General features: G+C 40.9%; 2 protein-coding genes across 2 annotated transcripts in view; one reads left to right on the top strand and one right to left on the bottom strand.

The window, feature by feature from the left end:
• Positions 1–540: 540 nt before the first annotated feature.
• arsa (arylsulfatase A) lies at positions 541–24442 on the top strand. The gene is made up of 8 exons (XM_046349708.1): positions 541–1035; positions 13030–13270; positions 18292–18510; positions 19689–19858; positions 20048–20172; positions 21726–21853; positions 21987–22089; positions 22350–24442. The coding sequence occupies exons 1-8, from the start codon at positions 773–775 to the stop codon at positions 22646–22648; spliced, it is 1548 nt and encodes a 515-aa protein (XP_046205664.1). The 5' UTR covers positions 541–772; the 3' UTR covers positions 22649–24442.
• Positions 24443–26448: 2006 nt separating this feature from the next.
• Positions 26449–27434, bottom strand: part of mapk8ip2 (mitogen-activated protein kinase 8 interacting protein 2) — a 119405-nt gene continuing 118419 nt past the window's right edge. Inside the window, exon 14 of the mRNA XM_046360245.1 lies at positions 26449–27079. Coding sequence (XP_046216201.1) covers positions 27007–27079 — 73 coding nt within the window. The 3' untranslated portion in view covers positions 26449–27006. The remainder of the gene's footprint in view (positions 27080–27434) is intronic.

The following is a 27434-nucleotide window of genomic DNA, read 5'->3' on the forward strand; positions in this document are numbered from 1 at the left end:
TTTTGTATGGATATCATTTTACTGGAATTGTTTTTATTTATTTATTATTTAATACCCCATCCAGCTGGTGGCGGTAGTGGCCATTAACATTGGATGCCAACCGCCGTTTAAAACCCATCGAAGAAGAAAAGCCGGCAAGTGGCCAACTATTATCCTAGAGAACGATATGAGTTTGCTCCATCCTGCTCTAAACACATCTGATTCTAATAGTCAGCTGATTTGGGTGTGATAGAGTAGGCCAGGCCTAGGCCTGGAACAAAAGCCTGTTTTTAGGTTTTCTAACCAGTAACTCTTCTGGTAGAGGGTTGGCCACCCATCAATCCGTGAGCATGACCAAGACAAGGCAGGCAGTAGGTGTCACATAGACCAGTTGACAGGAGTTTAATGAGTCAAGGTAAGAATCTTCAAAGCAAATTTAGAGAGTAGGATGGGATGATGGGGAATCCTGCCATGGCCAAGCAAAACATAGTGATATAGAGACCCCTTGTGGTAGACCACGGACTTTTTCATTTCCAAAACACTCCTGACGACATTCAAATGCGCCAACTGTGTCTCGGTAATCACATGACTTTTTTTATGTTGCGTCAGTTGTGTAGTGTAGCAAACTCTCGCTTCTATTATCTTAACGATACAGGGAATATTACATAACATTGGAGAATAAGAGAACACGTAGAGCAATTTATTTAAATCGTTAGACCTCGACCTTGAACACTTTTTTAAAGCGAAGTAGCTTTAAACGTTAGATAGCTAACGTTAAGCACTTTTCCTTTTCATGACTAACTTCTGCTTGTTGCAACAGTCAGTCAGAATGGGCCATTTTCTATCTCTCACCACCTTACTGTACCTGCTTGTTACGAGCTGCTCGGGCTCCCCTCCCTCGAATTTCATCCTCCTGTTCGCGGACGACCTGGGGTTCGGCGACCTAGGATGCTACGGCCATCCAACCTCGCTCACCCCCAACCTGGACCGATTGGCGGCCAACGGACTGAGATTCACCGACTTCTACTGCACCAGTCCCGTCTGCAGCCCCTCCAGGTAGTAACTAACTAGCAACATATTGCAGTAACAATAGCTAATATCCTTATCAAAATCAGGAGGCTGTGGGAACAACTCTACAGTTTAGGGGTGAGTGAGGTGGGCAATGAAAAAAAAAATCTAAATATTGGTCACGTGCACTGGATACAGCAGGGATACTCACCTACTATTTGAGAAGGTCCAGTGACACATTTCCACATTTCAAAAGTCCGGATCGATATCGTACTTTATCTGCGCTGTGATACAGCGTAGTAACAAACGTAGTTGTCTACGACTTAGGAAACATGTTGTTATATAAAATGTACATAAAATTACACTTAAATGTGAATGAAATACATTCGAAAGAAGTTGTATGTGCAATATTTCATCAACTTTGCGCAAGATGAAAAGTGGTTGCATATTTATCTATTGCAAAAGGTTCACTGTGAACCATTGTACATTGGCCTTGAATAAAATACAATGAAATCAAGTGCATGTTTTCTGGAGAACAAAATAGTTTAACCTAAATAATCATCTGAATGCTCGGAACTTCACTATGGGCCATGCAATAATTAAGCAATAAAGCACTTCTGCGAGACACAATGCGGATTGCCCGGATACAGCCCTTAGCCGTGGTATATTGGCCATATACCACACACCTCTGAGGTGCCTTATTGCCAGTATAATCTGTAATTAAAGGTGTAAAAGTTAGAGGTCGACTGTTTTATGATTTTTCAACACCATAACGATTATTGGAGGACCAAAAAAAGCAGACTATTTATTTATATATTTGTAATGATGACAATTGCAACAGCATTGAATGAACACTTATTTTAACTTAATAGAATACATCAATAAAATCAATTTGGTCTCAAATAAATAATGAAACGGTGTTGGAAAGGAGAGTAAAAGTGTAATATGTGCCATGTAAAAAAAAAAGCTAACGTTTAAGTTCCTTGCTCAGAACATGAGAACATATGAAAGCTGGTAGTTCCTTTTAACATGAGTCTTCAATATTCCCAGTTAAGAAGTTTAGGTTGTAGTTATTATAGGACTATTTCTCTCTATACCATTTGTATTTCATATACCTTTGACTATTGGATGTTCTTATAGGCACAATAGTATTGCCAGCCTAATCTTGGGTGTTGATAGGCTTGAAGTCATAAACAGCGCAATGCTTGAAGCACAGCGAAGAGCTGCTGGCAAACGCAGGAAAGTGCTGCCTACCACCGCTCAGTCAGACTGCTCTATCAAATATCAAATCATAGACTTGATAATAATATAATAAACACACAGAAATACGAGCCTTAGGTCATTAATATGGTCAAATCCAGAAACTATAATTTCAAAAACAAAACTTTTATTATTTCAGTGAAATACGGAACCGTTTTGTATTTTATCGAACGGGCGGCAACCCTAAGTCTAAATATTGCTGTTAAATTGCACAACCTTCTATTTTATGTCATAATTATGTAAAATTCTGGCAAATTAATTAGTATTTTTTAGGAAGAAATGGTCTTCACACAGTTCGCATGCATATACCCTGACTCTGCTTGCGCAGATCGTAAGAGATGTGACACAATTTCCCTAGAACCTCTTGGGGCTAAGGGGCAGAATTTTCACTTTTGGATAAATAACGTGCCCAATTTAAACTTCCTGCTACTCATGCCAAGAATATAAGATATGCATATTATTCATAGATTTGGATAGAAAATACTGAAGTTTCTAAAACTGTTTGAATCATGTATGTGAGTATAACAGAACTTATGTAGCAGGCAAAACCCAGAGGACTAACTGTTCAGAATATATCTATTTTTTGCCTCTCTCTGTTCACTGTCTTGTCATTGCCAAGGGGTATTTCTTAGGAACCTGTTTTCGGTTCCTACCGCTTCCACTGGATGTCACCAGTCTTTGGAATTTGGTTGAGGTTATTCCTTTGCAATGAAGAAGTAGGCCAACCAGGAACTGGGTACACTGTTGAGAGTTGCGCAAGATGTGATAAGTGGCACTGGTTTGTTTTCATTCCTGTATTGAACACAGATTGCCCCGTCTACAATTTGATCAATTATTAACGTTTAAAAAAACTAAAGTTGTATTACAAAAGTAGTTTGAAGTATTTTGGTAAAGTTTATAGGCAACTTTTGAAATATTTTTTAGTGGCGTTGCGTTTTTTTGTAAGCTGCTTTTTTCTGCATCAAAAACGCTTTATAAATGGACATTTTGGATATATATGGACGGAATTAATCGAACAAATTTAATGAATTTTATAGTATTTTATTTGAATCCGGCGCTCTGCATTTTCCCTGGCAATTGACCAGTTGAGACATTTGCATCCTGCCTATCCCTAACTAGTTTTAAAAGAATATTAGCAGGCAATATTAACTAAATACGCAGTTTTAAAAAAATGTACTTGTGTATTGATTTTATTAAGAAAGGCATTGATGTTTATGGTTAGTTCCACATTGGTGCAACGACAGTGCTTTTTTTGCTAATGCGCTTGTTAAATTGTCAACCGTTTGGCGAAGTAGGCTGTGATTTGATGATAAATTAACAGGCACCGCATTGATTATATGCAACGCAGGACGAGCTAGATAAACTAGTAATATCATCAACCATGTGTAGTTAACTAGTGATTATGTTAAGATTGGTTGTTTTTTGTAAGATACGTTTAATGCTAGCTAGCAACCTAACTTGGCTCATTGCTGCACTCGCGTAACAGGTGGTCAGCCTGCCACCAGTCTCCTCGTGGAGTGCAATGTAATCGGCCATAATCGGCATCCAAAAATGCAGATTACCGATTGTTATGAAAACTTGAAACCATGCCGATTAATCGGTCGACCTCTAGGAAATAATACATGTTTGGTCATACCCATGGTATACGGTCTGATATAGCATGGCTGTCAGCCAATCAGCATTCAGGGCTTAAACCACCAAGTTTATAATCACGTATATATGTCACTCTGGGCATTGCCCTGCATTAATGAGATAAATTATACTTTCTGGTCAGGATGTATAGTGCAAGTTTATTGAGAACAGGGACATCAATTGCATGCACCATCTTTCCCCAGAAAGTGACAGGGTCACAATCAGCAGCCTGCTCCTTCAAAGCCACATCTTCTTGCAGTTTAGTCAACCCCATTTGCAGTGATGCAACACCTACCCATCTGAAGATATTTTCTTAGCTTCTTTGTGACCAAGAAGGGTTTCTGGATTAGCAGCAGCAGTTCTCTTCCAACAGCAAAGTCATCAAAGTGAGCCTTAAAGTTATCCATCAATTTCTGGATGAAATCATTCTTGAAAAGCTCAAATTTATTTTGGAAAGCTCATACTGCTGTTATCATATCACACACAGTTTTCTCCCGTCCCTGCAGCTTAACATTAAGGTGTGATGTAATGTCTGTCAAAAATGCCACTGTTTCCATCTTCTCATCTTCCAAAAACTCAGGAAATTTAGTTGCCATATCACACTTTTGCTCTGATAAGAAAGCTTTGATTTATTCCTGAATGGCTCAAAAGCGTTCAACAGTAGTAAGTCATCAACTGGCATTGGTCTCTGTCAGAATGGCGGTGTTGTAGGGATGAAGTTGTTCTCAAAAAGTTGATCAGTTTCATCATTGTTGTCATGACCTCAGAATACTCTTTTCTCAGACTGGTACACAGGACAGATTGATGGATGATGCAGTGATATGATATGATGTCAGGTCAGGGTTGTCCTCCTTCAAATGTGCACCAGTCACCTCCCTCTTCCTATCATGGCTGGAGCTCCATCTGTGCTGATGGAGACCCCTGACTTCAGATCTATTCCCCTTCTTGTCAGCATCCCTTTGATGGCCTCATGGATATCCTCTCACCATGTTGGTGCTTCTAGATGTGTTAAGCCCAACAGCTCCTCAAGAATTCTTTCTTAGTTTCGTTATAAAATCTGACAAACACCCGAAGCTGGGCATTATCAGTATTATCTGTTGATTCATCCACAGCTAATGAAATGCATGGTGCATTCTCAATGGCCTCATCAATTTGTGAAGGTACATCGTCAGCTAATATTTCAGTTGTCCTCATTGATGTGGGATCTGTTTGATCTTTTCCCTGAGCTCATCTTTTTTCACACATGCATTATTTTACCATCTCAGTGTCTGAAAATGTTTTTATTGTTTTCCCAAAAACCCAGGCTATCCTCAGTGAACACTCCATTGCACGTTGTTGGGCTATCAGGGAATTGACAAGGATGGAACTGTCATATTGGTGGAACTCTCATATTGGGATTTGAGTTGTTTCATCTTGATTGTTCTCACCTCCATGTTCAGGGTCTATGTCTAATCGAATTGACTATGCCTGGTGTTATAATGGCGCTTAACATGGGCACTTTTCACGGACTCGCTGCATATCAGGCACATTGATTTTGTGCTAGTTGCGGGGAGAATGAACACATACTGTTCCATCCACTCGTCAAGCCATATTAACTAATTTCTGGTAACTAAGCTCCTATCTGTGATATTTACAGTTGAACTGCGGTCAAATCTTTGTTTCTTTCTGACTGCTTGTCCCAGGGTTCCACAGAGGATATTTGGATTAATGTGATTGGGTAGGATGTGACCTTTTGTATTTGCATATAACCACATGATTGGATTAGACGGAGCACTAGTAGAGGTAGGCGTTGCTTCGAGAGAGAGCGCGTGAGAAAGAGAGTTTGTTAGTTAAAGTATATATTTTTTTTAAACTGTCTAAAAAACTTATGTATTTACTTTTTTATATAACAAAATGCGATGTTGCCCGGATTGACCCTTCTCTGGGTCTGCACCCGGACCACAGTCCGCCAGTTGAGTTTTGCTGGGATACAGGGTGTGAAAGGTACAGTGAAATGCTTACTTTCAAGCTATCCTCAACAGTGCAATATGCATTTATCACCCAACAAGTAGTAAGAAAATCATTTGTAAAGTTTGAAATTATATACACATAATAATTAGGCTAAAAAGACTTGGCATGGTCCCTCGGATCCTCAAAAGGTTATACAGCTGAACCATTGAGACTGGCTGCATCACAGCTTGGTATGGCAATTGCACTACCCTTGAATGCCAGCGCTACAAATAGTGGTGCAGACAGCCCAGTACATCACTGGGGCCGACACCCTGCCATCCATGACCTCTATCAGGTGGTGTCAAGGGAAAGAATCCAGCCATCCAAGCCATAGACTGTTCACTCTGCTACCATCCGGCAAATGGTACCGGAACATCAGCTCTCGAGCCAACAGGCCCCGAGACTAGAGGTTGACCGATTAATTGGAATGGCCGATTAACTAGGGCTGATTTCATCTTTTCATAAAAATCGGAAATCGGTATTTTTCAACACCGATTTGGCCAATTTTATTTATTTATTTAAAAAAATATATATTTATGTTTTAGGCAAGTCAGTTAAGAACACATTCTTATTTTCAATGACGGCCTAGGAATGGTCAGGGAACTGCCTTGTTCAGGGGAAGAATGACAGATTTTTACCTTGTCAGCTCGGGGATTCAATCTTGCAACCTTACAGTTAACTAGTCCAACGCTCTAACCTCCTGCCTTACAGTGCACTCCACGAGGAGCCTGCCTGTTACACGAATGCAGTAAGAAGCCAAGGTAAGTTGCTAGCTAACATTAAACTTATCTTATAAAAACAATCAATCAATCAATAATAATCACTAGTTAACTACACGTGATTGATGATTTTACTAGTTTATCTAGCGTGTCCTGCGTTACAAATGATCGATGCTAATTTGCCAGAATTTTACTTAATGTTTTTTTTATTTTTTTTATTTTTTCACCTTTATTTAACCAGGTAGGCAAGTTGAGAACAAGTTCTCATTTACAATTGCGACCTGGCCAAGATAAAGCAAAGCAGTTCGACACATACAACGACACAGAGTTACACATGGAGTAAAACAAACATACAGTATAAACAAGTCTATATACGATGTGAGCAAATGAGGTGAGAAGGGAGGTAAAGGCAAAAAAAGGCCATGGTGGCAAGTAAATACAAAATAGCAAGTAAAACACTGGAATGGTAGATTTGCAATGGAAGAATGTGCAAAGTAGAAAAAAAAATAATGGGGTGCAAAGGAGCAAAATAAATAAATAATAAAATAAATAAATACAGTAGGGAAAGAGGTAGTTGTTTGGGCTAAATTATAGGTGGACTATGTACAGTTGCAGTAATCTGTGAGCTGCTCTGACAGTTGCTGCTTAAAGCTAGTGAGGGAGATAAGTGTTTCCAGTTTCAGAGATTTTTGTAGTTCGTTCCAGTCATTGGCAGCAGAGAACTGGAAGGAGAGGCGGCCAAAGAAAGAATTGGTTTTGGGGTTGACTAGAGAGATATACCTGCTGCAGCGTGTGCTACAAGTGGGGGATGCTATGGTGACCAGCGAGCTGAGATGAGGGGGGACTTTACCTAGCAGGGTCTTGTAGATGACATGGAGCCAGTGGGTTTGGCGACGAGTATGAAGCGAATTATGACATAACATTGAAGGTTGTGCAATATAACAGCAATATTTAGACTTATGGATGGCACCCATTAGATAAAATACGTAACGGTTCTGTATTTCACTAAAATAATAAATGTTTTGTTTTTGAGATGATAGTTTCCGGATTCGACCATATTAATGACCTAAGGCTCGTATTTCTGTGTGCTATTATGTTTTAATTAAGTCCATGATTTGATAGAGCAGTCTGACTGAGCGATGGTAGGCACCAGCAGGCTCGTAAGCATTCTTTCAAATAGCACTTTTGTGCGTTTTGCCAGCAGCTCTTCGCAATGCTTCAAGCATTGCACTGTTCATGACTTCAAGCCTATCAACTCCCGAGATTAGGCTGGTCTAACCGATGTGAAATGGCTAGCTAGTTAGCGGGGTGCGCGCTAATAGCTTTTCAAACGTCACTCGCTCTGAGACTTGGAGTAGTTGTTCCCCTTGCTCTGCATGGGTAACGCTGCTTCGAGGGTGTCTGTTGTCAATGTGTTCCTGGTTCGAGCCCAGGATGGAGCGAGGAGAGGTACGGAAGCTATACTGTTACACTGGCAATACTAAAGTGGCTATAAGAACATCCAATAGTCAAATTATATGAAATACAAACGGTATAGAGAGAAATAGTCCTATAATTCCTTTAATAACTACAACCTAAAACTTCTTACCTGTGAATATTGAAGACTCATGTTGAAAGGAACCACCAGCTTTCATATGTTCTCATGTTCTGAGCAAGGAACTTAAACTTTAGCTTTCTTACATGGCACATATTGCACTTTTACTTTCTTCTCCAACTTTGTTTTTGCATTATTTAAACCAAATTGAACATGGTTCATTATTTATTTGAGGCTAAATTGATTGTATTGATGTATTATAATAAGTTAAAATAAGTGTTCTTTCAGTATTGTTGTAATTGTCATTATTACAAATACATAAAAAAAAATCGGCCCATTAATCGGTATCAGCTTTTTTTGGGTCCTCAAATAATCGGTATCGACGTTGAAAAATCATAATCGGTCGACCTCTACCTGAGACAGCTTCTACCCCCAAGCCATAAGACTGCTAAATAGCCAGAATGCTAAATAGTAAATTAATGGTACCCAAACTATCTGTACTGTGACTCTATCTTGCACTGACCCTACGCACACACACGAGACTTAAATGCACACCATATATTCACTCACACACTACACTGTCACTCACACACAAAACCCTCACACATTCTCATACACTACACTACATTTGGAAAAAGTCAATACTTTCCAAAAGCTTTCCAAAGGCACACAACACACACACACGCATACCTACACAACAGAAACACACATACATGCACCCTCATACGCACACCCTTTTACACTCCTCATTGGTTGCTGCTACATTGTTCTTTATTTTACTTTTATTATTATCTCTCCGTATGCCTAGTCACATTATTCTGCCTTCATGTACTTATCTATCTCAAATACCTTGTTCCTCTGCACATTGATCTTAGAGAGACAGTCTGTGAGAACTGGTTAGAACCTGTTCTTGTTTTGACTATTCTTCTAAGGGAATGGAGCCAATTACCCCTTATCTCTTTTGTAAGCGTACCATCTTTGTGGGGTAAACAGCTCTTTGTGTAGATGAAGTGTAAATAAAGATTTAGCTTTATCCTGAGAGGGAACTTCCTGGCTTGAATAAAACTCTTATAAACTGGAAAATGAGCTTTGCCTGATCCTTGGAACAAGTTTTTCCTTGTTTGCAGGCTTTTTAGCCAACCCTGCTCAAACACACATTTTTTCACGATGTGAGGTGTTTGAGCACAGCTGGAGCAAACTCCTGCATATCAAGTAGCTCTCCTGGACTCTCTGGGAAGAGGATTGGTCACCCTGCAACATTAGTTACAACCAAATACTTGTCTTTGTAAAATTATTCTCTCATTCAATGAGAGCGTAGCCTAGTGGTTAGAGCGTTGGACTAGTAACCGGAAGGTTGCGAGTTCAAACCCCCGAGCTGACAAGGTACAAATCTGTCGTTCTGCCCCTGAACAGGCAGTTAACCCCCAATTCATTGCATTCGGAAAGTATTCAGACCCCTTCCCTTTTCCACATTTTTGTTATGTTACAGCCTAATTCTAAAATTGATTAAATATGTATTTTTTCTCATGAATCTACACACAATACCCCATAATGACAAAGGTAATCGGCATTTTTGGACACCGATTATGGCCGATTACATTGCACTCCACGAGGAGACTGCGTGGCAGGCTTGACCACCTGTTATGCGAGTTCAGCAAGGAGCCAAGGTAAGGTGCTAGCTAGCAATAAACTAATCTTATAAAAAACAATCAATCTTAACTTAATCACTATTATGCAACAGTTTGGGCCGCCTGGCTCGTTGCGAACTAATTTGCCAGAATTTTACATAATTGTGACATAACATTGAAGGTTGTGCAATGTAACAGCAATATTTAGACTTATGGATGCCACCAGTTAGATAAAGTACGGAATGGTTCCGGAATTGACTGAAAGAAAAGTTTTGTTTTCTAAATGAGAGTTTCCGGATTCGACCATATTAATGACCTAAGGCTCGTAATTATATTATAATTAAGTCTATGATTTTATAGTGCAGTCTGACTGAGCAGTGGTAGGCAGCAGCAGGCTCGTAAGCATTCATTCAAACAGCACTTTCGTGCATTTGCATTGTTTATGACTTCAAGCCTATCAACTCCCGAAATTAGGTTGGCAATACTAAAGTACCAATTAGAACATGTAATAGTCAAAGGTATATGAAATACAAATGGTATAGAGAGAAATAGCCCTATAATAACTACAACTTAAAACTTACCTGGGAATATTGAAGACTCATGTTAAAAGGAACCCCTAGTTTTCACAAGTTCTCATGTTCTGAGCAAGGAACTTAAACGCTAGCTTTTTTTACATGGCACATATTGCACTTTTACTCTCTTTTCCAACACTGTGTTTTTGCATTATTTAAACCAAATTTAACATGTTTCATTATTTATTTGAGACTCAATTGATTTTATTGATGTATTATAATAAGTTAAAATAAAAGTGTTCATTGTTCATTCAGTATTGTTGTAGTTGTCATTATTACAAATAAATATATATATATATATATATATATATATATATATATATATATGTATATGTATATGTATATATATATATATGTATATGTATATGTATGTATGTATGTATGTATAAAAATCCACCAATTAATCGTAGCGGCTTATTTTGGTCCTCCAATAACTGGTATCGGCGTTGAAATATCATTATCGGTCGACCTCTAGTCTATATTGACAGTGCATGTCAGAGCGAAAACCAAGGAATGAGGTCGAAGTAATTGTCTGTAGAGCTCCAAGACAGGATTGTGTCGAAGTACAGATCTGGGGGAAGGGTACCAAAAACCATCAAGACTCTTCCTTGAGCTAGCTGCCCAGCCAAACTAAGCAATCGGGGGGAAAAGGGCCTTGGTCAGGGAGGTGAGTTCGAGAGTTCCTCTGTGGAGATTGGAGTACCTTCCAGAAGGACAACCATCTCTGCAGCACTCCACCAATCAGGCCTTTATGGTAGAGTGGCCAGGGAAGCCACTCCTCAGTAAAAGGCAAATGACAGTCTTCTTGGAGTTTGCCGAAAGGCACCTAAATGACTCTTAGACCATGAGAAAAAATATTCTCTGGTTTAATGAAACCAAGATTGAACTCTTTGGCCTGAATGCCAAGTGTCACGCAGGAGGAAACCTGTCACCATCCTTATGGTGTAGCATGATGGTTGCAGCAGCTTGCTGTGTTTTTCAGCGGCAGGGACTGGTTTACTAGAGGATCAAGGGAAAGATTGACGGCGCAAAGTACAGAGAGATCCTTGATGAAAACCTGCTCTCGAGCACTCAGGACCTTTGACTTGTGCAAAGGTTCATCTTGCAACAGGACAACGACCCTAAGCACACAGCCAAGACAACGCAGGAGTGGCTTCGGGGAAAAGTCTCTGAATGTCCTTGAGTGACCCAGCCAGAGCACAGACTTGAACCCGATCGAACATCTCTGGAGAGACCTGAGAATAGCTGTGCAACGACACTCCCCATCTTTTGGGAAATGCTGTAATTTATGAGGACTAAATGTATTATACATTTTTTGTAAAATGTCTCCCCAATTTTGATCTGGTCTCATTGCTGCAACTCCCCAACAGGCTCGGGAGGAGAAGGTCGAGTCATGCGTTCTCCGAAACTGCACTTCTTAACACCTACCTGCTTAACCCGGAAGCCAGCCGAACACCAATGTGTCGGAGGAAACACCGTTCACCTGACGGCCGATGTCAGCCTGCAGGCACCCGGCCCACCATGAGTTGCTAGAGCTCGATGAGTGGCCAAATCCGGGTTTGATCCCCCAGCCAAATCCTCACCTAACCCAGACGACGCTGGGCCAATTGTGTACCGTCCGATGGTGATACAGCCCGTGATCAAACCCGGGTCTGTAGTGATGCAGTGACTTAGACCGCTGAGCCACTCGGGAGGCCCCTAAAATGTATTTTAAAAGATGAGACTATTATAAATACCGCTTTTATGCCATACAAGCAAGCCAAACACCCGTTAGTCCAAATGTGCTTTTCAGATATCCATATCATAAAACTCATGTCAACATTTATGATCCCTATGTTTGATGTACAGTTACAAGATGGCATGGCTTTATACCCTGGGTTGTCCTGAACAGAATTAGCCTATGTTTTTTTGTATTGCCGCAGACCACTCATCTAAATACACTCATGACTCCATTCTATACGCACCAAAATTACAATCTGCTTCTCTGAATTGCCTTGTAAAAGCATAACGCTAAGATCATATTCAAAAAATTATAATATGCCCACCTGACCCAGATTGCGATTTATAATGGACCGTTTTTGGAGTGCTACTGTAATTGTGTGAAGGTGTGGATGCGGGGCTGTGTTCCAAACAAACACACTACAGGTGTGCTTGCTCTAGTTCCTCAACAGCACAGCTAGGAGGGCTCTTAAGAGCACTGTTCTTGTTAGAATCTTCTTTGTCATAAAAGTGCACTGAAATTACTTATGAACTGTGCACACTTTGGAGAGGTGTGTTTGGCAACTTGAAAACACCAGTTAGACCTTTCACTCAAACCCCTTGTCATTGTTTTGTTTTGTCCCAAGTTTTCCAAGAATATTACATATACAGAATGTATGAAGAGTATTTTCAGATTTCGTTATCAACAAATGCAGTGAAAAGTACAGTAAATGTAAAATGCACATAAAATCAACAGTGTAATGTTTGGATTCAGTCTTGTATCATGCGAACAGTTGTCCTCAGTTTTTAGTCTAATAATTTTTCCATAATCTCAAAACTGTTCCCTTTTAATTGCTACCATGGTTATGCATATGCTTTCCATATTTCTTCTGTAAGAAACATTTCGATGTAGACCTATCCTATCCATAGCACAACATCTATTTTGTGTTCATCAACCACTTGTATCAATGTTTTAAATAAATTAAATGATGGTTGTCTTTCCCCATCAGGGCGTCTTTGCTGACAGGGCGCTACCAGACCCGGTCAGGGGTGTACCCGGGGGTGTTCTACCCTGGTTCCCGTGGGGGTCTACCGCTGAACGAGACCACCATAGCGGAGATGCTAAAGCCCCTGGGCTACGCCACGGCAGCCATGGGGAAATGGCACCTGGGCGTGGGGGAGAACGGGATGTACCTGCCCACCCAACAGGGCTTTGACCACTACCTGGGGGTCCCCTACTCCCATGACATGGTCAGTGTGTTCACTGGTAGTTGTTAATTTATTGGGTAAATGGTAGTTACTACACTGAACAAAAATATAAATATAACATGGAAAGTGTTGGTCCCATGTTTCATGATCTGAAAAATCTCAGAAATGTTCCAAACTAACAAAAAGATTATTTCTCTCTTGTGCACAAATTTGTTTACATCCCTGTGCATTTTTCTTTTGCGAAGAGAATCCATCCACCTGACAGGTGTTGCATATCAAGAAGCTAATTAAATAACATGATCATTAGACAGATGCACCTTGTGCTGGGAACAATAAAATGCAACTCTAAAATGGGCAGTTTTGTCAGACAACACAATTCCACATACAGTGGGGAGAACAAGTATTTGATACACTGCCGATTTTGCAGGTTTTCCTACTTACAAAGCATGTAGATGTCTGTCATTTTATCATAGGTACACTTCAACTGTGAGAGACGGAATCTAAAACAAAAATCCAGAAAATCACATTGTATGATTTTTAAGTAATTAATTTGCATTTTATTGCATGACAAGTATTTGATACATCAGAAAAGCAGAACTTAATATTTGGTACAGAAACCTTTGTTTGCAATTACAGAGATCATATGTTTCCTGTAGTTCTTGACCAGGTTTGCACACACTGCAGCAGGGATTTTGGCCCACTCCTCCATATAGACCTTCAGGTTTCGGGGCTGTCGCTGGGCAAATTCAAATAGCAACCTATCAAATGCAATTGTGTTCGTTGTCCGTAGCTTATACCATAACCCCACCTCCACATTCCATAGGTCACAATCAACAGCCTGATCAACTCTATGCGAAGGAGATTTGTCACGCTGCATGAGGCAAATGGTGGTCACACCAGATATCTGTGACCAACAGATGCATATCTGTATTGCACCCTCGACAACTACTGTGATTATTATTATTTGATTCTGCTGGTCATATATGAACGTTTGAACATCTTGGCCAAGTTCTGTTATAATTTCCACCCGGCACAACCAGAAGAGGACTGGCCACTCCTCATAGCCTGGTTCCTCTCTAGGTTTCTTCCTAGGTTCTGGCCTTTCTAGGGAGTTTTTCCTAGCCACCATACTTCTACGCCTGCATTGCTTATAAAATCATCATAGGGCGTCATTGTAAATAAGAATTTGTTCTTAACTGACTTAGTTAAATAAAGGTACAATTTAAATTTTAAAAATTCTGACCAGTCGCAACCTTCTTGGATCTGCAAAAACCCCATCCTTGCTCATTATTCAGTACTACACAAATGATTTACTAGCCAATTAAATAATAACACAGAATACACATACACCCTTTACATGAGACAATGGTCCCTAGTGGACTGACAAAATATGACAGCTTGTTTGTTACAACATAGATGGAGATGGTGGAAGAGCGAGATAGAGGGGAAAAAAAGCACACTTATTGTCGAGACATTTCAGAATTATTTCACAGTTAATCATATTTGTGCACGAATTGCCGCCCGTTTGGAATAAGAAATCATTAATGTATTTTCGTGAGTTTTATTTCTGTCGGAACAGCCCTTCTTTGGAAGGTTGTTGGCATTCCAGCTGTATGGCTCTGATTGTCCGAAAGGAGTCTCCCATTTCCAGTCTTCTACTGTTCACTCTGAAAGATAACCAGCCATGTCGGCAGTTCCCATTGGTGATGAGCGTAGTAGGATAGTCTCACTTAGATTCAATTTTCTCTATCTGACTTAAGACAGCTAATCAGCTGTACCAGTGATTGTCTGAGGTGAGCTTCTTCCTCGTGTTGGTATTCAGGATTTGGACCACGATGTACATGAGCTGCAGCTCTTCGTCTCTCTGGTCTAAAGGAAGGTGAGTTTATTCCTTCACCTTGTGTTGAAGTTTAGAGTTGCAACCATTTAAAACATTGTAGCTCTTGTCTCATGTTTCCTACTCTGTTGATTTTGTTGGCAATGCTTTTTATGCACTCTCATCAAAGGGGACGGCTCCGTCCGTCTGACAAGCTCGCTGACCTCACTCAGGGTGTGGCTACTTAATGTGCAAAAACATTAACACATTCCTATCTTAACAGAAATAAAACATTTCATATTGGATGAAAACATTACAGATAAAGGGGCTATACTTTCCAAGTTATAGTATGTGGTCCATACAGTTTTTAATAACATTACACAATGAAAAACAATTTAACATCAGTTTTCTACATCTCCCCACTGACCATTTCCCACAACGTTACGTTAGAAATATTGTTCCATTATTCACATTTTGGACGTTAGAGTTTTGGGCCGGCAAAAGTCTATCACGACAAAGACATTCCTTTGGTTGATACTCAAGGGTAGATCGTTCTCTCCTGCTTAAATTTACGACCGGGTGTGGAGGTGTCAAAACCCCACAGTTCCCTCCTCCCCCCCTTTGCGTTTGGGTGACGGTCTGGTTATCAGCCATTGCCAAGCTGATCTGACCCTTTATGATTCTCACGGGACGTTCATGACACTTGGTACCCCTGTATTTGGGGAGTCTCTCCAATTCTTCTCAAGCTCTGTCAGGTTGTATGGGGAGCGTTGCTTCAAAGCTATTTTCAGGTCTCTCCAGAGATTTGATCAGGTTCAAGTCCAGGCTCTGGCTGGGCAACTAAAGGACATTTGGAGACTTGTTCCGAAGCCACTCCTGTGTTGTCCTGGCTGTGTGCTTAGGGTCGTTGTCCTGTCTGAGGTCCTGAGTGCTCTGGAGTTGGTTTTCATCAAGGATCTCTCTGTAATTTGCTCTGTTCATCTTTCCCTCGATTCTGACTGGTCTCCCAGTCCCTGCCACTGAAAAACATCCCCACAGCATGATGCTGCAACCACCATGTTTCACCGTAGGGATGGTGCCAGGTTTCCTCCAGATGTGACCCTTGGCAATTAGGCCAAAGAGTTCAATCATGGTTTCATCAGACCAGAGAATCTTATTTCTCATGGTATGAGAGTCTTTAGGTGCCTTTTGGCAAACTCCAAGCGAGCTGTCATATGCCTTTTACTGCGGAGTGTCTTCCGTCTGGCCACACTATCATAAACACCTGATTGGTGGAGTGCTGCAGAGATCAAATCTTATTTGTCACTTGCGCCGAATACATGTGTAGACCTTACAGTGAAATGCCTACTTACAGGCCCTTAACCAACAATGCAGTTTTAAGAAAAATAATTGTTAATTAAAAAATAGTAAATAAAAGTAACAAATAATTCAACAGCAGCAGTAAAATTTGCTATGTACAGGGGTTACCGGTTAGTTGAGGTAATATGTACATGTAGGTAGAGTTAAAGTTACTTTGCATAGATAATAAACAGAGAGTAGCAGCAGTGTAAAAGAGGGGTCTGGGTAGCCCTTTGATTCGCTGTTCAGGAGTCTTATGACTTGGCGGTAGAAGCTGTTAACTTCTTATGTATAGGGTGCAGCATTTTCACGTTTGGATGAAAAGCGTGCCCAGAGTAAACTGCCTCCAACTCAGTCCTAGATGCTAATATATGCATATTACTAGTAGTATTGGATAGAAAACACTGAAGTTTCTAAAACTGTTTGAATGATGTCTATGAGTATAACAAAAATCTGAGAAAAAATCCAACCAGGAAGTGGGAAATCTGAGGTTTGGAGGTTTTAAACTCTGCCCCTATTGAATATACAGTGGGATATGGGTCATCTTGCACTTCCTAAGGCTTCCACTAGATGTCAACAGTCTTTAGAACATTGTTTCAGGCTTCTACTGTGAAGGGGGGCTAAATGAGAGGGGAATGAGTCAGAGGTCTGACAGCAAGCCTCGGTCTCGTGACATGCCGTCATGAGAAAGTTACCTCTCGTTCCATTGCTTTTCTACAGACAAATTAATTCTCCGGTTGGGACATTATTGAACATTTATGATAAAAACATCCTAAAGATTGATTCTATACATCAGTTGATTTGTTTCTACGACCAGTAATATAACTTTTGGGAATTTTCGTCCGACATTTCCGCTAGACTTGCCCGCGCCTCGTAAGTTTCGATTTGTTTATTAAACTCTCTAACAAAAGGAGGAATTTGGACATAAATGATGGAACAAATCAAGCATTTATTGTGGAACTGGGATTCCTGGGAGTGCATTCTGACAATCATCAAAGGTAAGTGAATATTTATAATGCTATTTCTGACTTATGTTGACTCCAACATGGCGGCTATATTCTTGGGCTGTGTATGTCGTCTGAGCGCCTTTCTCAGATTATTGCATGGTTTGCTTTTTCCGTAATGTTAAAAACAAATCTGACAGCGGTTGCATTAACTTCATATGGCTGCAAGAGCAGTATCGAGTAGCTTGGATGAAAAGGTGCCCATTGTAAACGGCCAGCTCCTCAGTCTCAGTTGCTAATATATGCATATTATTATTATTGGATAGAAAACTCTAAAGTTTCAAACTGTCAAAATATTGTATGTGAGTATAACAGAACTGATATTGCAGGCGTTACCCTGAGGGATATCAAAACAGGAAGTGGCCTCTATTTTGAAAACCATGTTCCATAGCCTCCCTTTGCTGGATTTAAAGGGATATGAACCAGATTCCTTTTCCTATTGCTTCCTCAAGGTGTCAACAGTCTTCAGGCATAGTTTCAGGCTTTTATTTTGAAAAATAAAATTGTGTCAAGTGGTCACATGAGTTTTGCTAGCGTAACAGAATTTGGACAGCCATCGTTTTCCCCTCTCTTACTGTGAAAGACATTTGCGGTTGATATATTATCAATTATATATTTTAAAACAACCTGAGGATTGATTATAGATTGAGGATTTTACATTTTTTAAATTAATTCATACATTTTAGGATAAGGCTGTAAAAGTCAAGGGGTCTGAATGCTTTCCTCAAGCACTGTATATTGTCAGTGTCTCTGTATTCATTGCCACAGCTAAGGGAGAGAAATGACATTGACACTTTTTCATTAGTTTGCTCTCTTTCTCAATCTTGCTCTTATCCTCTTCTCCCTCTCTGCCTCCCCCTTTTGTTTGTATCTCTCTTAACTCTCCTTGTCACTTTCTTTCCCAGGGACCCTGTCAGAATCTGACATGTTTCCCTCCAGATGTTAAATGCTTCGGAAACTGTGACGTCGGCGTGGTAACCATCCCACTAATGCACAATGATGTCATAAAGCAGCAGCCTGTGGACTTCCTGGATCTGGAGAGGGCTTACAGTGACTTTGCCACAGACTTCATCACCCAGTCTACCAGGAAGAAACAACCCTTCTTCCTCTACTACCCCTCCCATGTAATCATCTTTTCTTCCTCTACTACCCCTCCCATGTAATCATCTCTTCTTCCTCTACTACCCCTCTCATGTAGTCATCTCTTCTTCCTACTACCCCTCCCATGTAATCATCTCTTCTTCCTCTACTACCCCTCTCATGTAGTCATCTCTTCTTCCTCTACTACCCCTCCCATGTAATCATCTTTTCTTCCTCTACTACCCCTCCCATGTAATCATCTCTTCTTCCTCTACTACCCCTCTCATGTAGTCATCTCTTCTTCCTCTACTACCCCTCCCATGTAATCATCTCTTCTTCCTCTACTACCCCTCCCATGTAAACTACCCCTCCCATAATGTAGTCATCTCTTCTTCCTCTACTACCCCTCCCATGTAATCATCTCTTCTTCCTCTACTACCCCTCCCATGTAATCATCTCTTCCTCTACTACACCTCCCATGTAATCATCTCTTCCTCTACTACCCCTCTCATGTAATCATCTCTTCTTCCTCTACTACCCCTCCCATGTAATCATTTCTTCTTCCTCTACTACCCCTCCCATGTAATCATCTCTTCTTCCTCTACCACCCCTCCCATGTAATCATCTCTTCTTCCTCTACTACCCCCCATGTAATCATCTCTTCTTCCTCTACTACCCCCCCATGTAATCATCTCTTCTTCCTCTACTACCCCTCCCATGTAATCATCTCTTCTTCCTCTACTACCCCTCCCATGTAATCATCTCTTCTTCCTCTACTACCCCTCCCATGTAATCATCTCTTCTTCCTCTACTACCCCTCCCATGTAATCATCTCTTCTTCCTCTACCACCCCTCCCATGTAATCATCTCTTCTTCCTCTACTACCCCCCCATGTAATCATCTCTTCTTCCTCTACTACCCCTCCCATGTAATCATCTCTTCTTCCTCTACTACCCCTCTCATGTAATCATCTCTTCTTCCTCTACTACCCCTCCCATGTAATCATCTCTTCTTCCTCTACTACCCCTCCCATGTAATCATCTCTTCTTCCTCTACTACCCCTCCCATGTAATCATCTCTTCTTCCTCTACTACCCTCTCATGTAGTCATCTCTTCTTCCTCTGATGTGAGAAGCTAACAATCATTTCAAGTTCAAAGGAAGTGGGTGCTCCTCCAACAACCTTCCAGGTGAACAGTCTCTTCCTCCCTTTCTGTCCTCCAGCACACCCACTACCCCCAGTATGCAGGCCCGGCAACGGCAGGGCGGTCTCGAAGGGGTCCGTTTGGTGACGCTCTGCTGGAATTTGATTCTACAGTAGGGAATCTGCTCTCAGCTCTGGAACATACTGGAGTCCTCAACAACACTCTCATACTGTTCACTGCTGATAATGGGTAGGAACTGTGATGGTGTGTCAGTGTAGTTTACTAGCAGCGTGTACGGATATTATGTAATGGTTTAGTTGCCTACCGTATGTGTGCTTGTGTTTACTACTGGTTTTACAACAAATATGAAAGGGCTAAAGAGCCTTTCACATTTCAATCTTCGGTGAATCTCTCCAATCCCCCTCTCTCCCCACCCAGGCCTGAGTTGATGCGTATGTCTCGGGGGGGTAATGCTGGTCCTCTGAAGTGTGGTAAGGGCACCACCTATGAAGGGGGCATGAGAGAACCTGCCATCGCCTACTGGCCTGGGACCATCACAGCAGGTCTGTCTGGAGAGATATATAGTCCTCAACTACAAAATACATGTATCATCACACTCACCCACCCATATTGGCTGAATGTTGTAGCCTTGAAGATCCCTTGTTTAATTTCAATAAAAACAATTGCCAGGCTTATCATACTGCTTACATGTGTATGGGGGTATTCACAGAGCAGGAGTTAGTTGGCATGGTCACATTTAGCCCCCTCCATTTCATCTAGATTCGGAACTACAGTGCATTCAGAAAGTATTCAGACCCCTTGACTTTTTCCACATTTTGTTATGTTACAGCCTTCTAAAAAAATATATGAAATCATTTTTTTCCCCTCAATGTACACACAATACCCCATAATGACAAAGCAAAAATAGGTTTTTAGAAATCTTTGCATAAAATGACATTTATATAAGTATCAGACCCTTTATTCAGTACTTTGTTGAAGCACCTTTGGCAGTGATTACATCCTCGAGTCTTCTTGGGTATGACGCTACAAGCTTGGCTCACCTGTATTTGGGGAGTTTCTCCCTTCTCTGCAGATCCTCTCAATCTGTGCCTTGACACAATCCTGTCTCGGAGCTCTACGGACAATTCCTTCAACCTCATGGCTTGGTTTTTGCTCTGACATGCACTGTCAACTGTGGGCCTTTCCAAATTATGTCCAATCAATTGAATTTACCACAGGTAGACTCCAATCAAGTTGGAGAAACATCTCAAAGATGATAAATGGAAACAGGATGAACCTGAACTCAATTTCATGTCTCTTAGCAAAGGGTCTGAAATCTGTTTTCAAAATCATTATTGTCCTTATTGTGTGTAGATTGCTGAGGAAAAGTTTTTAAAATCAATTTTAGAATAAGGCTGTAACGTAACAATGTGGGAAAGTCAAGGGGTCTTAACAATACTTTCCGAAGACACTGTACATCTAATTTGAACTATATTTTTGAACTATAACTTATCTCAGCTCACTGGTCACGATGGCAACACCCATCCGTAGCACGCGCTCCAGCAGGTGTATCTCACTGATCATCCCTAAAGCCAACACCTCATTCGGCCGCCTTTCGTTCCAGTACTCTGCTGCCTGTGACTGGAACGAATTGCAAAAATCGCTGAAGTTGGAGACTTTTATCTCCCTCACCAACTTCAAACATCAGCTAGCTGAGCAGCTAACCGATCGCTGCAGCTGTACATAATCTATTGGTAAATAGCACACCCATTTTCACCTACCTCATCCCCACAGTTTTTATTTATTTACTTTTCTGCTCTTTTGCACACCAATATCTCTACCTGTACATGATCATCTGATCATTTATCACTCCAGTGTTAATCTGCAATATTGTAATTATTCACCTACCTCCTCATGCCTTTTGCACACATTGTATATAGACTCCCCTTTTTCTCTGTGTTATTGACTTGTTAATTGTTTAACTCTGTGTTGTCTGTTCACACTGCTATGCTTTATCTTGGCCAGGTCGCAGTTGCAAATGAGAACCTGTTCTCAACTAGCCTACCTGGTTAAATAAAGGTGAAAAAAAAATAAAATAAAATAATACATTTTCTAGGGGTCACCCATGAGCTGGCCAGCACCCTGGACATCATGCCCACCATCGCAGGGCTGGCGGGGGCCAAACTACCAATGGTGCAGCTGGACGGAGTGGACATGACGGACATCTTGGTCAACCACGGACCGGTATGGGAGACATTCACTTCACTCTGAGTGTAGTTAAACGTAATTTGGGTTGAAGATGGATACATTACATTGTGTTCTTGACTTAAATACTTGGACATTGTTATTCATACCTATTTAACTTCCTGTGTTGTAGAGTAAGAGAGAGGCCATGATGTTCTACCCTACAGACCCCAGTGAGAAGTACGGTCTGTTCGCTCTCAGGCTGGGCAAATACAAGGCTCACTTCTACACACGCGGTAAGTGTGTGTGTGTGTGTGTGTGTGTGTGTGTGTGTGAGAGAGAGAGTCACGCACAATGTCATACTGCAGAATAGGGTACTCCAAAGATCCTGTTTTTTGTTCATGATGTGATTGCTGTGCTCTTTTGTAATTAGCCTTAAAACAACAAGATGCATTTCTAAACACTGGCAAAGGGGCCAGCCAGAGGCTGAAATGGAACCTGGCCTAAATCTAACATTTCTATCTGAACCACCTTTCCCTCGTTGTCTGTCCCCCAGGTGCAGGCCACAGTGAGACCACCCCAGACCAGGACTGTCACATAATCTCCTTCCTGAAGCCCCATGATCCTCCCCTGCTGTTTGACTTAGAGTCTGACCCTAGTGAGAACTATCCCTTGTCTCCGCTGGGACGCCCCGACCTGCAGGCCCTGCTGCAGAGGATAGGCGTGGTCAAGGAACAGTTTGAAGCCTCCATGGTGTTTGGGGAGAGCCAGATCGGGAAAGGTAGCGACCCTGATCTTGAGCCCTGCTGCACCCCGCACTGCACCCCCAAACCTTCCTGCTGCCAGTGTGGCTGATGCACCCTCAAACCTACAGTACGGCTTGTACTATACCTTAAGACTAGTTCTAGTACCTCTATTACTGTGGATGAGTTATCCCCAAACCTAACCTCTGAAAGTGTGGAAAGACGGTTCTTTAAGCCATATCAGAGACTGTGGGAAGCAGCACCTTTTCAAACATTAGAAATGGTACATCCAGCATGGCCATTGATCTACCAATTCTAATTCAATGGATGCGGGCACCCTCATGTGGACCCTGCATCCCAGTGACAACACCACCCAAAGACTGCGCCCGGTTTCCCAAAAGCACTATGCCTCAATGACGCACTTAAACTGTGTGGTGTTTTATCTTCAGCCGTTGTAGGAAAGATGCATTGTTAAAACACTCGTAAGCCTAAGTTCCATCTCTATCGGGAAACCGGGCTAGTTTTTACAAAAGACTGCGTGTGTTATTTTTAAATACAGGATTATATTAATACATTCTCTTTCACTATAAAATAGTGTAACGTCTCACACCCAGAAGAGAGGAGTGGTAGTTAAGTTCAAACATGTCTATGAACTAGACAGACCTTCATGTAAACAAATTGTACAAATCTAGGGAAATGTATTTTACAGATGACAATTTCATATAGCCTAGCTAGTCTAATCAGGTTGTTGGTCTGAGATACATGATTGTAGCTTGGACCTAAATCATGCATTAATGTTGACATTTGAATTCCAGTGGCAGATCTGAAGTTAGGATTTTCCCCTATAAATGAACAGATTCATGAAACTTATTGTGACCCAGTAGCAGGTGACACAAGCACAAGAAAGAGACAGACTCATTTGAACATCAAGCATATATTTTATTCATAAGACCAAACCCATGACAAGGCAAAGTGTATTTATTAATTTTTTTACTTTTAGATTTGTACAAGTCCTCATTTTTTAAAGATAACTTTGTATTTGTCACATACTGATGCTCTAGTTATACAGTGAAGAATCTAGTTTGTTTATGTATTGAAGTCCAAAGTTTTGATGAACTGTTAACTGGATGTTTGAGCTGCTATACAGGAATAGGGAATCTTTGGGGGTTGGTTGGTGTACTGTATCTATCAGGGAAGATAGGGCTTCAACTAAGCTTTTACAGGACAGAAAAACAAAACAAACTGGTACAGGTAAGAGATGGAGCATGTCTGGAGCTCAAAGCCATGGGCTATATTGGCAAGATGCGATAGGTTTCTGTATAAAAGCAGGCTCTCTGAAAGCTGTTTTTAATTGGTTCAGCTCTACTTCTCTGCTCTATCAACACATTGGCCAGCAATTGGGTGGGTGTTAGATCTCAACGGTGACACATTACATGTGTCCCCTAATGATGATGTAACATATGTGCCTAAAGGGGTGTCTGTGGGGTGAATGTTAGCAAGAACCCAAAATGTCACCTTAGTGGTTGACGTAACACACTCAAATAAAACTGGTCATTTAAATTGGTTTTCATGTTTGTCATCTTTTTTGAATTTCTCTTATTTTAAATATTTATTTTCAATAACATACATAATGTAAATGACACAGCACAATCTTTTCCACTCTTTATAGTATTTACAGGATCTAACTGACAGCGATACTCTCCCCACTGTCACTAATGACAAACTGGTCACCATGGAGGTCCCATGACTCCACTCATCACCAGCAGATCAATGATGCTCTTGACTACATTATCCTTTTTTGCTGTTTAATATTTGTTGAAGAATAAAAGCATTAGAAGATGTGTATCTGGGTCTAGAAGCGAGCCCCTCGTCTACGCTACTGTACTCAACCTGATATTGGGGATTGCAGTAGGATGCCTATTTCAATTCATTCTGTGTTCTCCACTTCTCTATACTCCCATCTGTTTGATGTTGCACTGTAGTCTACAGTATGCTAATTGAACTGGAAAAAGACAACTAAAAAGTATGTCCTACTATAAGTAAGCAAACCATGTACTGTATATTGGCTTACCTATGACCAGAGGGAAATCAGGGAGTACATTTGGAAGGGTCATTTCTTAAGCAGAATATGAGCCATTGTAAAATCAACTTCTAAAACTGTACTGCTCAGACCAAATAGAAAAAAATAAAGTTGAACTTAAACTCTACCCTGATCCACTTCAAAGAGAAGGTGGAGGGACACACCACTCAATTCTAAGCATTCTCTATCTCTTTACTGTGTACTCATCAACTTAAACAGACCGACACACCTGTACAATAGTATTTCCTGTGAGGGAGTAGTGTTGAACTATGGCTTCTCCTGTCCTCGACCTGATATTCAGATTGATCTCTAAACATGGTGTAGTACATCAGGACACTTCACTGTTGGATGAGATGGAAAGGAATATAACATTGTATTTACACCATTAGAAGTCCAGAAGCTAAATCATTTTTTCTTCTCGCTCTGTTCCCAAAGCGCTGACAGTTATCACCCCAGTTTCCATAGCAACCTCTTCCTGACACTCCGCTGGAGATTTGATGAGAGGAGTTGTTTTCCAATGAGAGATGACTACTGCAACTGTTCTTTCTGATCTGACACCAACAAATTTCAAAATGGTGGACATCAAATAAGCTAGGGGAAGGGACTACAGAAGAGAAATGTAACCAGGCATAAGCCACAGAACAAACCAGTTAAAGGATTGTTTCCCGACCCGCTGTTTGATAAACACTGGGCTAAAACATCTTCCCATTTCATTTTCTTTGTCTTCATCCTGTTTTATTATTGGTTGTGGATGCTACTTGCATGAGGTGTCTGTATTTCTCTACTGCCTATACATATATTTACAGAACACAATGTCTCATACGGTACAGGGGTTAGCTCAGACCAAGTCAGATAACTGCTCTACTTCGCTTCAATCTCACTACCAGTCAAAGCAGTTTGTCGATATTGAACAAATATACACTACCGTTCAAAAGTTTGTAGTCACTTAGACATTTTTGAAAGAAAATGATTTTTTTTTCCCATAAAAATATCAAATTGATCAGAAATACAGTGTAGACATTGTTAATGTTATAAATGGCTATTGTAGCTGGAAACAGCTGATTTTCTTATGGAATATGTACAGAGGCTCATTATCAGCAACCATCATTCCAATGGTACATTGCGTTAACTAATCCAAGTTTATCATTTTAAAAGGCTAATTGATCATTAGAAAACCTTTTTGCAATTATGTTAGCACAGCTGAAAACGGTTGTCCTGATTAAATAAGCAATAAAACTGGCTTTAAATTAGTTGAGTATCAGCATTAGTGGGTTCGATTACAGGCTTAAAATGGCCAGAAACAAAGAACTTCCTTCCTAAACTCATCAGTCTATTCTTGTTCTGAGAAATGAAGGCTATTCCATGTGAGAAATTGCCAAGAAACTGAAGATCTCGTACAACGCTGAGTACTACTCCTTTCACAGAACAACGCAAACTGGCTCTAACCAGAATTTAAAGAGTGGGAGGCCCCGGTGCACACTTGAGCAAGAGGACAAGTACATTAGTGTGTCTATTTTGAGAAACAGACTCAACTGGCAGCTTCATTAAATAGTACCCGCAAAACACCAGTCTCAATGTCAACAGTGAAGAGGTGACTCCGGGATACTGGCCTTCTAGGCAGTTTTCAGCTGGAAATGTGCTAACATTATTGCAAAAGGGTTTTCTAATCATCAATTAGCCTTATAAAATGATAAACTTGGATTAGCTAACGCAATGTGCCATTGGAACATAGGAGTGATGGTTGCTGATAATGGGCCGCTGTACGCCTATGTAGATTCCATACAAAAAATACTCAGTTTCCAGCTACAATAGTAATTTACAACTTTAACAATGTCTACACTGTATTTCTGATCAAATTTGTTTTATTTTAATGGACAAAAAATGTGCTTTTCTTTCAAAAACAAGTGACCCCAAGCTTTTGAACGGTAGTGTATATTTACACCAAACCATATCTGACCATATATGATCCAGGTCCTATTCAATGTTTAGCTGGTTTTGTGTCCTAATAGCTCTGTGTGTGCATTACCCTCCTAACCATGCATTCAAACATGTGAAATAGCAGTAGTAGGAATATAATACGTCATATCTAAAATAACAGGTGCCAAGACCCTTATTCCTATAACTGTATCATAGAAAACAAAAGGTAAAATAAACAGGCAATCCATCTAGAAGAGGGAAAATAAACAAACAAATGAATCAATAAATAAAACACATAGCATACTGTAGAACTGAAATGAACATTTCAGTTTCAGAGAGATATAGGGGTATTTTTTCCAATGGAGAGAAGACCCACCAGCGCCCTCTGGTGATTGAAATTGATAAACATACAAGCAGCAGCAGGAAGAAGAGAAGACTGTTGTCATGGCAACATTTCCTGCTTCCTGCCTGCTCTACTCCAGGTAGATGTCTTCGGTGGGGCAGGCATACTCCAGGTGCTCCTGGTAATACTCCTGGAAAGCCCGTCTAGAGAGGGAGACAGACAACAGAGGTCCTATTAAATCACCCAGCAATAATGTCTCAGCCAGACTTACATCATGGTTCTAGTCCAAGATGAGCCTCAGCTTAGTAAACATTTCTCCATACCATCATTCCCCATTTTAGGCTCCTGAGTGGCGCAGCGGTCTAAGGCACTGCACCTCAGTGCTAGAGGCGTCACTACACACCATGGTTCGATTCCAGGCTGTTTCACAACCGGCCGTGATTGGGAATCCCGTAGTGTTGCGCACAATTGGTCCAGCGTCGTCCGGGTTAGAGTTTGGCCGGGGTAGGCCGTCAATGTAAATAAGAATTTGTTCTTAACTGACTTTCATAGTTAAAT

The sequence above is a fragment of the Oncorhynchus gorbuscha genome, linkage group LG01 (genome assembly GCF_021184085.1).
Source record: "Oncorhynchus gorbuscha isolate QuinsamMale2020 ecotype Even-year linkage group LG01, OgorEven_v1.0, whole genome shotgun sequence".
NCBI classification, from domain to species: Eukaryota; Metazoa; Chordata; class Actinopteri; order Salmoniformes; family Salmonidae; genus Oncorhynchus; species Oncorhynchus gorbuscha.